At 48.6% G+C, this 14,422-nt stretch overlaps 1 protein-coding gene across 1 annotated transcript; it reads left to right on the top strand.

The window, feature by feature from the left end:
* Positions 1-212: 212 nt before the first annotated feature.
* Positions 213-4,091, top strand: LOC124696887 (protein PNS1-like). Its single transcript, XM_047229550.1, has 3 exons — positions 213-332; positions 1,819-3,030; positions 3,623-4,091. Exons 1-3 carry the CDS (start codon positions 213-215, stop codon positions 3,758-3,760), a joined length of 1,470 nt encoding a protein of 489 aa, XP_047085506.1. The 3' UTR covers positions 3,761-4,091.
* The last annotated feature ends 10,331 nt before the right edge of the window (positions 4,092-14,422 follow it).

The raw sequence follows: 14,422 nt of genomic DNA, 5'->3' as shown, positions 1-14,422 counted from the left end.
ATTAATTAACCCCACGCCTCGAAGTGGAAAAAGGGGGCCACTTCGCCCCGTCGAAGCAGAGCAGGCGAAGCAAGCGCAAAAGGCAAAGCGAAAGCGAGAGCGAGAGAGAGCCAAAGCAGGTGGTTGATTGATACGACGGGGCCAAAGCCACTTCACGGATTAGAGTGAGCGGAACAATTAGGAAAGGGAGGCGCGGCGGGGACGGCACGGCGATGGCGAGGCACGGCGGCGGCGGCGTCGTCGGCGAGATCACCGTCGCCAGCGGCGGTGGCGGCATTGCTTACCCGGGCGGGGCGGCGCGTGCCTACACGCCGGAGCCGAGCCCTCACCAGGTGACCACCGCCTCCTCCCTCCTCCCCTCCCTCTCGCGTCCTCCTGCTCGCTCCATGCCCTCGCGCTCGGCGTTTGGCCTCGACTGGGCGGTGCTCGCTCACTCGCTCCTGCTGCTTCTGCTCGGGGAATTCCTCTCGCGCGTGTCGGTCGATTCGGTGCCGCGATCATGCTCGTGCGCCCGTGGGGACTGCAGGGTAGGTAGGTTAGGATCCGTGCCGATTTCCCTGCGAATTCTGAACCAGGCCACGATGAATTCGGGGGCTTACTCGTGTCAGTATTGCTCGAACCAGCTTCATGCTCTCGCGCTCCCGCACGCAAGTTCGTCTGTTCGAATTGGGGGTTTTGGGTGCAGTTATTAATGCGTAGAACTGGTTGGGCAAGTCCGATGACTGATCAGGGATAATAGGGTTGTGTTCCGGGGCTGGTTTAATCGTACAACCACTGCTGGTGTTTTAGATGTGGCAACCCATAGGCTTGCTGTTCGAATCGCGCAGTGAAGTGCTGCTCAAGTGGTTGGGGTTTTGGCGGCCTACCTGAGAAACAGCAGCTTGGCCCTGATGTGATTAACTCGATTGGTGTTTTTTTGCCCCGAGTGTTAGGGACTGCACATCTTTTGACATCCACAGTTTTCTGATAAAACATTGATGGCCAGATACACATTGGGCTTGCTGAATTATGGGCCTCTATTGGCATCTGAAATTGGTCGAACTTTCGGCTTCATTTATTGTGATTGTTAATATATCAACTGATGGTGCTTGTGTCTAGTGAGTTGGCTGAAGCAGGTGCCGTATCATGTCGACTTCTAAATCGCTGCGTGTGACTTTATTTTGGTTGCTGTTCCCTTGTTGCACGAATTGTTCATGCTACATCACTACTATGAAATTTTAAATAAAGCAGCAAACACTGGTCTACCATAAAACTTGGGTGAAGCATCATGCTTGCAGTTTATTACTAGAAAGTTAACCCAAAAATACCAAATAACAGCTGAATTTATTTCGGAATGATTGGCTTATAGGCTCATACTGGAAAGTGTCATTTTATTCAGACACAAACACAATCCCATGATATTTGTGCCTTTTAGCAGCATAGGTGAATTATCTGTTATCATATAACTGACAGGATAATTTGTGAACCACATTAGTCCCTTAACTTGCTTTTCTAAGTTAGATATGATTTATCATTTTAGCTTCGTTCTCTATTTAATTTCATGCATCCGTGACAGATATATATTTTGGAAATAATCTCCAGCAATCACGTACTAGGCATCACTATGTGTAGCTCGTACTATCAATGCATCATGTTCTTGAGCAGATTACAATAATGGAATTCATATCTCCAGTCAAACGGAACTAATTATTAGTTATCCAAATACAAGTTTTTATATTTTTTAAGAGAGCAAAATTTTGTATTCCTGCTATAAACTAATCTATGTTGTTCTGGTTTTAAGATATCACTTCACTAACGTTCCGACCACTACTTCCTCAGGTGCCAATCGAAATAGAAGAGCAAATATACTCCCCCATGTTTGGTAACATTGCTGTGCCTGACAGTCGAGGTTGCTGTAGTGGTTTCATAGCCAGTGTCACAAAGATCCTGTTCATCTTGCACCTCCTTGGTTTCATCGCCCTCACAGTCTTCCTGGGAGTTCAGGCTTCTTCCCACCAGAATCCTGGCTACAAGCCCTTTGCCAACTTCATTCCTCTTGCCTCTTCTGTGATAGTATCTGTTTTTGCTGCCTGCTTTTGGACTATCCTTGCTGTCACTAATCCTCCAAAAGCCATCAAAACATCTCTCTGGTCAGCTCCCGTTCTCGCACTTGCCTGCGATGTAGTTATACTCCTTGTCGGTGATGGTGCTGCCCTGGGTATTGGAGTGCTCATAGTTGTGATTGCCATTGCAGCGGCACTATACAGCTGTTGGGCCACTGGTCCACGTCTTCAGCATGGCGCTGCAGTACTTGCCGCCTCTGTCAATGGAGCACATTTGCCGTTTAGTGCTTCTTGCCTTGTTGTTTTTGTTATCTTTGCTGCAGTTGGCTATATGGCCTTCTGGACAGTTGCCATCAGCTGCATTGCAGCTGTAGAAGGACACTTAATGAACTTCCAGATGATCTATGTGGCTGCCCTCCTGGTAAGCATGTCATGGACCATGCAAGTGCTGCGCTACTTTGTCTATGTGGCCGTGGCAAGACTGGCACATGCACGGCTAGTCTATGGAGTTCGTATGCCAGGCGGTGCCGTTGAAGCATTCTGTGGCACACTATCAGGGCCAGCGTTTGGTGACATATGCATGGGGGCTGTGGTTGTCCCGGTGATTGCAGCAGTAAGGAGTTTTGCTCGAGTGATAAACACTGTCACAGGGGGCAACGACGAGTTCCTTTTCACATGCCAGGGCTGCTGCCTGACTGCATCGGATAAAATGATGGGACGGGTGAACCGCTGGGGTTTTGTGCATGTGGGGGCTCGGGGGAAGGCGTTCTGCGTGGCTTCAAGGGATGTCTGGTCCCTTTTTGTTCTCCGTGGGATGGCAAAGCTTGTTGATGCAGACCTCACTGGCTCATTCTGCTTCCTTTCGGCTGTCACAGGAGGCGCTTTGGCCTCACTGGTTGCTGGCTCATGGGCACTAGCCATGGATAGGGATCATAAGGACCTAGCTCTGCCCATTGCGATCTATTCATTTCTCATCGGCTATTACATGGTATTCTACTCAATCCTTCTCCGGCTGCGTTTCATGTGTTTATCTGCATTTTCTACAACTTATGTCTCTGGATTAATCTTTTGTTAGCAAATGGCGAAAAACAGCATATTGGCTATTAGTGAAACCTAGTTGAGTTTATTATACAGTATATTGCCTCCATTAGTAAATGATAGAATACGGCTTGATGTCTGTTTACAGGAAGTAGCATCTATCTGTTTAGTTCAACATTTTGCATACCTATGGCACTAGAGGTTTTAGTCAGTATTATCTCACAACCTAGTTGCTGCAGAGAACATATACTAGTTAAAATAACTATATAAATACGGATCTGCCTTTTCGATGTTTCCACTGCTGTAAATTCTAGAAAACTTCTTGTATCAGAATACTTGTAAATGAGACATTTATTTTCCAAGAGAGAGAGAGAGAGAGAGAGGGAGATGTTATTTATCCATTGAAAAGGGAGAGAGATACTGTTACTTATCCACTAAAAATGGTAGTGACTCAACATTGCTTTCATCAAATCATGAAATGTAGATGTCTGTTACTGTTCTACAGTTCCTGTTTACAATTTGCCTGTTGCTTCATGTTGCAGTGCCGAATGATGATTGCGTGGCCACAGGCTTGCGTTGCAGCATATCATGTCGCATATGCAGAGAACCCGCAAAATCCTCACTTGGGAACACTGATACCAGACCACCTGCGTGAGCTCGATGCTCTAGCTGCAGATTGATCGCTTGGAGCTGTAGATTCTTCAGACTAGTTACCTTCATGATTCATAGATTCTTCGATTCATTCGTCAGCTTTCTGCTGCCTGAAACTTAGAAGCAAGACATCAGTCAGAGTTGTGGTGTTGTGCATATGATTCGAGACTCTGCTGTTGCGTCGCCTGACATAGGAATGCTGCTTATGTAGAGCAAGATGTCGTGTAGTATGTTTTGCAGATTGTTGTGGTCACTAAAGGAGACTGCATGATCCGAGATAGTAGCACATATGTGCACCTGTACAGAAATTATGTGCATAGAGCACATTTACAGAATGGAAGATATGCCCTTTCCGATGAATTGTTGTTGCCCGCTGACAGGTTTTTCCTTGTCGTTCAAAGCGCAAGCTTATACCCCGTGATATTCATGCCCTTGTCGTATCTACACCCATTGACCGGGCTGTGGAGATGCCGCTGTTTGTTGCGCCTCGACACGAGAGGAGGTAACCCCAAACCTCTGAATCACGAACCATTTTTTCAAGTGGAAGGATCGAGCACCGAGGTATGGTCACCGGTGTCCATTAACTTCAGCTCGGAGGGCAGGGGTGTGTGATTTTACAGGGTAGAGAATATAAGGGCATCTCTAGCCGATCCCTTAAAAGCCATTAGAGGAATAAAAATTCCGTTTTGAGCGGCTAAACTGGACCTAACAGATCCCTCAAAGGATATAGAGTTATAATTTTCACTTGTCACTGTCAAATATACCCGGCAGTGGCTCTTTGAAAGGATAGCGCGCATGCTAGTATACACGTCCGCTTCAGAATTGGACGGTGAGGCTGCTTTCAATCGGAAGTGCAATAGTTAAAGCATCTCTAACGGAGCCCGAAAAAGTTGAAATCGAAAAGGGGGGATTCAGTCTCCCGAAAACGAGAGTTAGTCAGTTTTTGGCAGTGGCGCAGAACAGAAACCGTAAAGAGGAACTGAAAACATGAAAATAGAAATCTCGCAGTCGAATTCATCGATGAACACATATAGACGATAGTTGTTGCTCCGATTGAGCACCAAACATTACATAATTCGAACTAATAACCTAAAATAAGTAATGTCCGTAGCAGCGCGATCTAATTTTGCCCAAAAATCGGCCACGCGGCCTCTACGCGCGACGACGGCGGTGGTGGCGGTGGAAGGCGAGGCGGCGGCCGCTTGGAGCTCCTACTCTTCGTCCAGCGCGACGATCTCCAGCTGGAAGCGGCGGGCGCGTTCTTCACGGCGCGCCGCCTCGTATTCCTGGACTTGCCGGACGGCGTCGGCCTCCTCGCGGCGCCTGCGTCGACGGGCCTCCGCGGCGGACACGGCCGCCACTTGAGCGAGGACCGCCTCCTCCTCGTCGTCGTGGACGTAGTCCTCGGCGAACACGACGCTGCCGTCTGCGCGACGACAGCCATCTCCGCCTCCGCCTCCTCCTCCTCTGACTCTTCATCCTCCTCCTCTTCCTCCGACTCTTCCTCCTCCGACTCGGACCACCGGAGGCGTCGCGAGAACCCGGTGGAGGACCCCTCACCTCCGAGCGCTGCGCTTGCGCGCGCCCTCCGAGCGGACCCATTTCCGCCGCTCTTCCTCGGTGCGGAATACGGGCGGATGCGGCGGCGAGTCCCCGTCGCCCAATCCCGCGGCTGGGCTGCCGGCACCTCCACGGTAGGCCATCGAGCGGCGGAGTGTGGTGGTGCGGTGGCTGGCTAAGCTTGGATTGCTCGTCGGAGCGGGGGACTGGCGGCGGCGGAGGAAGAGAAAACGGCGGAGGGGAGTAGGGTTCGCGAACCGAACTCCCCTCCGCGAACGCTTTTAATAGGGGCTGAGCGCGGAGTTGTTCGGGCCCCTGAACTTCCAATTCGGGCCGGCCCACTTTTTCAGACGCTGATCTGCGCCAGTTTCGGCCCGAACCCGTAAATCCGCCGGAAAAGTTCGGTTCCGACAGGATTTACGGGCTCTGTTAGAGTTGCTCTTACCCTCCCGTTGACAGTTGCAGTTGCTGGATGCTTATTCTTCCAGGCCGTACAATATTCAGGTATTTCCTCATGGGTCAAAGCGTATATATCTGGAGATAGATAAAAATTCGGCGGTGTTTGATGGTCGCAAGGACTCCAGGTCTGCAGCATATCCTCGTCCGTTTTGTATAGGAAATCGACAAAATTCGTATGAAGACCGTTTCCATCCCTAGACAGGTAAACTCACGCAAGGTAGATCGTTTCTGCTGCATCGCACCTTGGTCGATTTCTAAGACTGTAACAACAAGATGTCACCTTGCACTGGTGGAAAAAGGGGCTTTGGTCGCGGTTGGCAACTGCCATTAGTCGCGGTGGCGCAACCGCGACTAAAGTAGCGCGACTAAAGGCCCCTCCCTTTAGTCGCGGTTCCTTACGAACCGCGACTAAAGGCCCGTCCACGTGGGCCGCAGGCGAGCGCCAGGGCGGAGGACCTTTAGTCGCGGTTCTTCTGGCTAACCGCGACTAAAGGCCTCCGCAGGGTTTAGGGTTTAGCCCCCCTCCCCCTAAATCTGGTTTCTTTTTAATTTGTATTATTTTATTTCTTTTGGGTTTTAATTTTGAAGGAGTTTCACATATTCTACGGTACTGTATACATACATGCATATGAATGTACAATTTCAAACAAATTTGAAATTAGAACCAAAAAGAATTCAAGAGGAATATACAATATATATTCAATATCGGATGACCATATACAATATATATTCAATATCGGATGACCATATACAATTTTGAACAAGTTAGTTACAAATTCTGGTGCATATAAAGTTCTACGTCATCGTAATAGTGTTCTCCTCTAGGATCGATGACTTCCTCGCCAACCATCCAGCTAGTTCCTCTTGAAGTGGTCGGAAGCGAGCTTCGGACTAAGCGTCTTCCGGAGGTTATTCCTCGGGATGTTGTTCTCACGAGTTCTGGTCCCGCTCATTGCAGTATCTCCGGATCCTCTCACAAACATAGTATCCACATAGATTGGTCCCCGGTGGCTGAGTATCCCCGGTCGTCCGCACTGCCATTTTTAAAATGTAGCTCTTTTTTGAATTCACCGACCTTGGTATCTACGAACCGTCTCCAAACCCTACGAGGCAAAGAAAATTAAATAAACAAGAGAGTTATTAATTAGTTACTTGATATTAGGAAATGATGAACGAAATAGGCCGATCGATATAGAGCGCAAATGAATGAAAATAATTACTTTTGCATCATTTTTCTCATGTCGCCCCAAAGCGCCGGATCCATATTCGGAGAGTCGTGGACGAGAACCGAGGAGGTCTGAACTTTAATTACCATAAGAATCCAGTGGAACCTGCGGACACGATACATGCACAGTCATGCATAACTCATCGATTAGCCACATACCATGCATGGAGTAAACAAAAGAGAATGTGCTCAAGACAGAAACACTCACCCAAAATGGTAAGAAAATAGAATATCACTTTTCTGTTGCTGTTTTCTAATAAACCGCCACAGGTCTTCCTCCACGTCGGCGGGGTGGTGTTCTAACACATATGAATTAACGATGTGTGGGTCAATGAACCCAACATCATGGATGTTCCTTATTCGCATTTCCCGCTTCTTCATTCTGCATAATAGCGTACACAACAAGATAGTTAGGACAATATATATATATATATATATATATATATATATATATATATATATATATATATATATAGTGCAGGCAATGAACGAGATGGGGTAGAAATTAATAAATCACTTACGAACGTAGCAACCGATGATAGATTTGTCGAGGTCGCGCAGATTGAACAGCTGGAACAATTCACTCGAGAGGAATTTGTACCCAGTAACGTTTGAAGTGATGCTCATATCTAACTTCCGCATAGATATAGTCTTTGGCGTCTTTATGTTTTATGTAACCCTTGTACCAATTTAGCGAGACCTTTCATTTGTCGAGGTAGATCCTCTTCTCGCGCAGGCTCGATGAGAGGGCCATTCTTCACATATGTAAATACTATGTCCTTCATTGGCGCCTCATCAAGGCCTAACGGTGCACGAAGAGTGATACCTAAGTCGGCCGCTTGTTCTCCGGCACTTTCTACGGTCAATCCATGTGCTGCCGCAGCTGCTATGATATCGGGGGCATCCGGACCGGCGGCTTGCACTATGAGCGGGGCGATCGATTGTTTACTTTGTTCCCCGAGCTCGGGCAACTTCTTTCCCCCTTTCTAATTTTGTCTCGTCCTCGTCCTCCAAGGCTTTCTTCTCCGCAGACTCTTTGTTCCTCTTGAACGCGAGTGCTTGCCTACGAAGTTCACGTAAATAGTCGTCAGGCAGATTCTTCGCGGCTTGGGACGGTGTGTTCAAAAATGACTTAGCCCACTGCTTTTCCTTGTCAGAATATACTGGCTTGGGCTCGCCCTCTATTTTCTTCTTGACGCTCGCCTTCCATTTCTCTAAATCAGCAGCCGCGCCCGCCTCGACTTCCTCGGCACTACTTTCCCAAGGCCTCGTGGGGAGAGGCTTCGGTGATACTTCCGGTACCTTTGTTTTCTTAGGTACGTAAGGGTCCGGGTTAATAACCCAGGACCTGCTCGCTTCTTCGCCGGAGGTGGATTGGGGGCGGTACCGGTGTCCGATCACCCGCCGGACGAGGACCGGGGGCGGCGTCGGCCGACGTGAATGAGGTGTATTAGGTGAAGCACCACCGCCACCGTCACCGCCACCGCCACCGTCACCGCCACCGCCACCGCCACCGTCACCGCCACCGCCACCACCACCACCGTACGGGGTGGACTTGTTGGCGCCTCGCCCGGAAACTTGATAAATTTCTTCCGCCATAGAATGAACCGGCGCTTGACATCTCCAAGTCTTTTCACCCCTTCGGGTGTAGCAATGTCAATGTCCAGGTCCTCAAACCCTTGGACTATCTCCTCCACCGTGACACGAGCATAGCCATCTTGAATGGGGTTGTTGTGGTGGAGTGCTCCGAGTGGTAAAGCACCGCCGATGGCTACCTTCATGGACATGTTCCCGATAGGATAATACAGATGACATGCTTTCATCTCCTTTATATCGTCCACGGGGTAGCGAGGAGGCTCCGGTGCAGTAATTTCTATCGTCGGTGCACCAGCCGGTGAGGCCTCCGTGGAAGCCACGCTGCTTCTTCTCTGCTGCTGGCTTCCGAGATCCATTGGATGATCTTCATGCTGCTCCCGAGCTGCCTCTCTTTCGGCTACTAGTACACTCACGGTTTTCTTCATCACATCCATTTCCGTTACCAATCTGCGCCACAACATCTTTTTCCCGATCCATCTTTCTCTTACGGCTTACGTAACCGTACGGGTCATCGTTCGGGGAACCCTATTTTCCACGGAATGGGCCCCATGCCTCGTACACGTCCTCCGTGTTCAGGATTCCCGAGGGCTTTTGTCGGGCGTCGTTCTCTCCGTTGAACTTGATCCTCCCTCTTGAGCATCCCTCATTGCCTCAATAAGGTTTTGGGTGGGTGTAATTATTTTGCCCCGGTAAACACACTCCCCTGTCTCCGGGTTCGGCGATCCCCCATGCCCGTACCACCAGCTTTTGGCCCTTGGGTCCCATCCCTCCGTACCTGGACGGATTCCTCGCGCCCTCAGCTCGTTCTCCATCTTCTCCCACCTAGGCTGCCAAAAGCGATACCCTCCCGGCCCCATTTTATGATTGTACTCCTTCTTGGCCGCATTTTCCTTATTTTTTTTCGATAGTTCAAGGAACTGCTCCGATTTCTTTTGCTTCACAAATTCTGGCCAATCATGTTGCGGTTTCTCATATTGTCCTTTGAAATCCGGAGTCTTGCCCTGGTTGACAAAGTCATGGGCTAGATTTTGCTTGTATTTCCGAATGCGTTGGCCATCCTAGAAAGAGCGAACTGTTTGACTAGCTTGCGCCTCTTCTTGTTTTCCGCAATCTTGTTACCCTCCTCATCGTATTTGCGGTATTCCGGAGGTAGAACGAAATGTTCCATAAGCTTGTTGAAGCAATCTTTTTTTCTCTCTTATCGACAAAAGTGAAACCAACACGTGCCTTCTTTGGCTCATTCCACTCCGGCGGGTGATCGAGACGTTGTCTCTAACAACGGCTCCGCATTGGCCGACAAACTTGGTGGCGTTCTTGCTGGGCTCCGGCGGCCTGCCGGTTGCTTCGTCGACAACATCGATGGTGCATGTTTCTCCTGCTTTCATCGTCTTGGTTGCGCCACGCTTTGACGACGTACTCGATTTTTCGACGATCCGGCCGAGGGCTAAAATAAGAAAGAGAGTCACGCGCGTTAGTACACACACATTTATTCAAATCAGTTAGTTGTATCACCAGACGCTCAATATGTATATATATATATACCTCGGCGCCGGAGGTGGTTGCTACTTCCAATTGAAGATCGTCGTTTATCGACGTTTCTTCGGCATCATCTTGCTGACGGCGCCCTTCATCTTCACCCTCAAGGTTCAGATAAGAAGAGATATCATCTTCTTCTTCTCCGGTCGGCACAAATGGAATATCGCCATTTATGATGCCGAACATATGGTCTTCGGCGTCCGGATCATAGTTGTCCGGAATCGGGTCAGCTCTATCGTCCGCCATATGTCGATCCTGAAAACATGTAGTCAAAACAAATTAATTAAGTGCAGAAGGGGGGCGGTGGCGGTGGCAAAAGGTGGGCGGTGGAGAAAGGGTGGCGGTGGCGAAAGGGGGGCTGTGGCGGTGACCGCGTGACCGAGAGGGCGACGAGGGAGGCGAGAGGGGGGACGCGTATTAGATGTGTATGCGGACGATTTAATTTCACAAAAGAGGTGGTGTGCAAGTGTTGCATTATGTGCTCTCTGATATGTGTCATGTCACTAAAATATTCTGGACTTTTAATTTGATTTAGAAAAACCATTATTCGAGTATCTATAACATATACAATCTTAATAATTAGCTACTGCAAGCATTATGTGTTATAAAAATATGAGTTTGACCTCCCTGGATAGGTTACAGTAATACAAAAGTAGTGCAATTGGAATTATTCGAAAACGATTTATAGAATTTGAATTATCTTCGAATTACCGATTCGGATAGATTTTACTAAAGCAAGTTTGTGCACGTATCAAGGTTGTACAAATCCTATACCAAGTTGAAGTACATGTTCTGAGGATTCCAGAAAGTACAAAATCATCAAATTTGGACCAGTACATTATTTTATACAAATTTTATAGTGTAATCTGGTCTATTTCTCTATTTGAATTTTGACGCGAAATCTAACACAGTACATATGCTATATTATGGCATAATGGTGTTCTACAGATTGTAAGCTTTCCGAAACTATAAAATTTACAAAATTTGGACCTACGGTTGATTTTATACGAATTTTACAAGTTTGGACAACAAATCTGGAATTTAAACAAGTTTGATCGCTTTTGATCGAGGGCTGACTGTGCGGGCGACGTGGCGCAACGCGATTGGCTGCGAGGGGGATCACGCGGATCGCCCCTAGAAGGGCTGTGGCCGTCGGATCGTGGGCGATCCGGACGGTCCCGGATGGACGGCGTCCGGGGACTAAACGGGCGGCACCGGCCGGAAGTTCGCCGGCGGCGCGGAGCTCGCCAATCGCGTTCCCGGCGACATGCAGAGGGGGAGAGGGGGCACGGCGCGTGAGGTGGCGGCGGCGCAGCGGCGGCGGTCTGGGGACGTTCTGCGGGGAAGGCGCGGTCTGGCGGCGTTCTGCGGGGAAGGCGGTCTGGCGGCGTTCTGCGGGGAAGGCGGCGGCGCGGCGAGCGACGTTCTCGGCGAGGCGACACGGTGAGGCAAGAGCGACGTACGGCGAGGCGGCGGCGCGGCGGCGACGTTCGGCGAGGCGGTACGGTGAGAGACGGCGAGGCGGCACGGTGAGAGACGTCGTTGGCGGCATCGAAGTGCGAGCCGGCGGGCGTCGAGAGCGAGGAAGACGAAGAACCGAACCGCTCGGGCGCCGCGCGCCAATATATAGGTAGTAGCCTTTAGTCGCGGTTGGGGTCACCAACCGCGACTAAAGAGTACCCTTTAGTCGCGGTTGGTGACCCCAACCGCGACTAAAAGTGTTTTTTCGCCGGTTTTTCGGTTTCTCGCGGAAGGACCATTAGTCGCGGTTGGCTCTGGCCAACCGCGACTAAAGGTCTTTTTTAAAATACTTTTTAATTTCAGAATTTTAAAATACAAATTATATATCAAAAAAATCAGAAAAATAAAACTAATTCATTTCAATATGTTAAAAATACAAATAATATATCAAAAAATTAAGAAAAATAAAACTAATTCAATTCAATATGTTAAAAATACATATAATATATCAAAAAATTCATAAAAATAAAACTAATTCAATTCAAAATGTTTAAAATACATATAATATATCAAAAAATTCATAAAAATAAAACTAATTCAATTCAAAATCTTAAAAATACAAATAATATATCAAAAAATTCATGAAAATAAAACTAATTCAATTCAAAATCTTAAAAATACAAATAATATATCAAAAAATTCAGAAAAATAAAACTAATTCAATTCAAAAATTTAAAAATACAAATTATCAAAAATTCATAAAAATAAAACTAATTCAATTCAAAAGTTCGTTGGCCCCCTCTTCCCGCCTCTTTCCGCCGACCCCCTCTTCCCTCCTCGTCTTCCCGCCATTTCTTCCCTGTCTTCCCGCCTCTTTCTTCCCGCCAATTGTTTCCCGCCAATTTCTTCCGGCCTCTTTCTTCCCGCCAATTTTTCCCGCCAATTTCTTCCCGCCACTTTCTCCCCGCCTCTTTCTTCCCGCCTCCTGTCTTCCCGCTCCCATTTTTCCCGCCATTTGTCACTACATATAGGTAGCCCGGCTAGCCGGCATCACATCTCTACAATCTCTCATCACTCTCTCATGGCTTCCACCGCACCCACTCTAACCTACCAGCAGGGTGGAGGAGCTTTGCGCCTCGAACTACCCTTGCCCTCCGGGCTACCGCGTCCCCGCCGGCCGGAGCCTAAGCGCCGGGCGGCGTGCCGGTCCCTCCCGTCCCTCGGGTACGCGCGCGCCGGGCGGCCATCACGAACCACTACTACCTCGACCTCACGCCGGAGCAGCGGATGAATCCCCGCCGGCATCCCGATAACCGAGCATACTTGGGACGCCTTCTTCATCAATCGGCGTGAGAGGGCGCTCGCCGGGTATGAGGAGGACGGTCTCGCCTCCCGGAAACTTCCACGAGGCCGGCGCGTCGGCTATGGTGGTACGGCCGGACTCGCAGAGCGTCATGGACTACATCACGGCCGGCGATATCCCCCGCCCGCGCTACCCTCGGTTTGAGCCACGAGCGCCGCCCGACGACGGCCGACGACAGGCAGCGACGACGACGCCGGCAACTTAGAAGGCGACGACTACCGAGTACAACGGCGGCGGCTATGAAGACTACGAGTATGCATATTATACGCCTAGGCAGGAGTATGACTAAATCACTCCAAATTTCATGTATGCAGGAGTATGACTTAGTCACTCCAAATTTCCTATATGCAGGAGTATGACTTAGTCACTCCAAATTTCATGTATGCAGGAGTATGACTTAGTCACTCCAAATTTCATGTATCATCAGTGCTATCTCGAGTCAATTGAATCATTCGAAAATGGACACCAAACACATCACGGGTAATATAATTCACATGATTCATTCAACAAAGTTTGGTACAATAAATTATTACACATCATTTCTTCCCTTGTGTCCCCGCTTGCTTACGATTGTGCCGTATCCATGGAGCATCCTCATCATTTAACTTAATGCTTGGGTCGGTGTTCACTTTGAAGGGCGGAATTTCAGCAAACATATTATAATCTTCCGACATGTCTGTCTTGTCCTCCACTCCCACGATGTTTCTTTTCCCTGAAAGAACAATGTGGCGCTTTGGATCATCGCATGATGTACTCGATCGTTTTCTTATCTTTCCGTTTCCTCGGTTTGCTACTCATGTCCTTCACATAGAAAACCTGAGCGACATCTTTCGCTAGGACGAATGGTTCGTCAAGATAACCAAGATTGTTGAAATCCACCATTGTCATTCCGTATTGTTGGTCCACCTTTACCCCACCTCCCGTTAGCTTGAACCATTTGCACCGGAACAAAGGGACCCTAAAGGAGGGTCCATAGTCAAGTTCCCATATCTCCTCTATGTAACCATAATATGTGACCTTTTGCCCATTCTCGGTTGTTGCATCAAAGCGGACACCACTGTTTTGGTTGGTGCTCTTTTTATCTTGGGCGATCGTGTAAAATGTATTCCCATTTATCTCGTACCCTTGGAAAGTCGTTATAGTCGAAGATGGTGTCTTGGCCAACATGTACGAGCTGATCTACAACCTTATTGTCACTCATTAAATGTTTTCTCAACCAACGCCGAAAGTGTCCATGTGGGCCTTCCTAATCCAGGATTCGAGCTTCCCGGGGTTGTCCGAGCGTAAAATATTCTTGTGTTTCTCAAAGTACGGAGCCACCAAGCTGGAATTGATCGAAGCGTGTGGTGTGCTTCAGTCGGAGAATGGCCGTCCATACATATCATTGATTTCCTTCCGATCGTGCCTTTTCCACTTAGTCTCCCCTCGTGCCGCGATTGAGGAAGACCAATCGGCTTAAGGTCGGGAACAAAGTCAACACAAAACTCAATT

The sequence above is a fragment of the Lolium rigidum genome, chromosome 3 (genome assembly GCF_022539505.1).
Source record: "Lolium rigidum isolate FL_2022 chromosome 3, APGP_CSIRO_Lrig_0.1, whole genome shotgun sequence".
Classification (NCBI taxonomy): domain Eukaryota; kingdom Viridiplantae; phylum Streptophyta; class Magnoliopsida; order Poales; family Poaceae; genus Lolium; species Lolium rigidum.
This window is presented reverse-complemented; position numbering and strand designations above follow the sequence as displayed.

What these genes read in the sequence shown, in the direction of transcription:
- LOC124696887 (XM_047229550.1), top strand. Translation starts at nt 213, where the DNA reads ATGGCGAGGCACGGCGGCGGCGGCGTCGTCGGCGAGATCACCGTCGCC. An exon ending in CGGAGCCGAGCCCTCACCAG is followed by an intron (nt 333 to 1,818) that starts GTGACCACCGCC and finishes CTACTTCCTCAG; the next exon opens with GTGCCAATCGAAATAGAAGA. An exon ending in TTCTCATCGGCTATTACATG is followed by an intron (nt 3,031 to 3,622) that starts GTATTCTACTCA and finishes TTCATGTTGCAG; the next exon opens with TGCCGAATGATGATTGCGTG.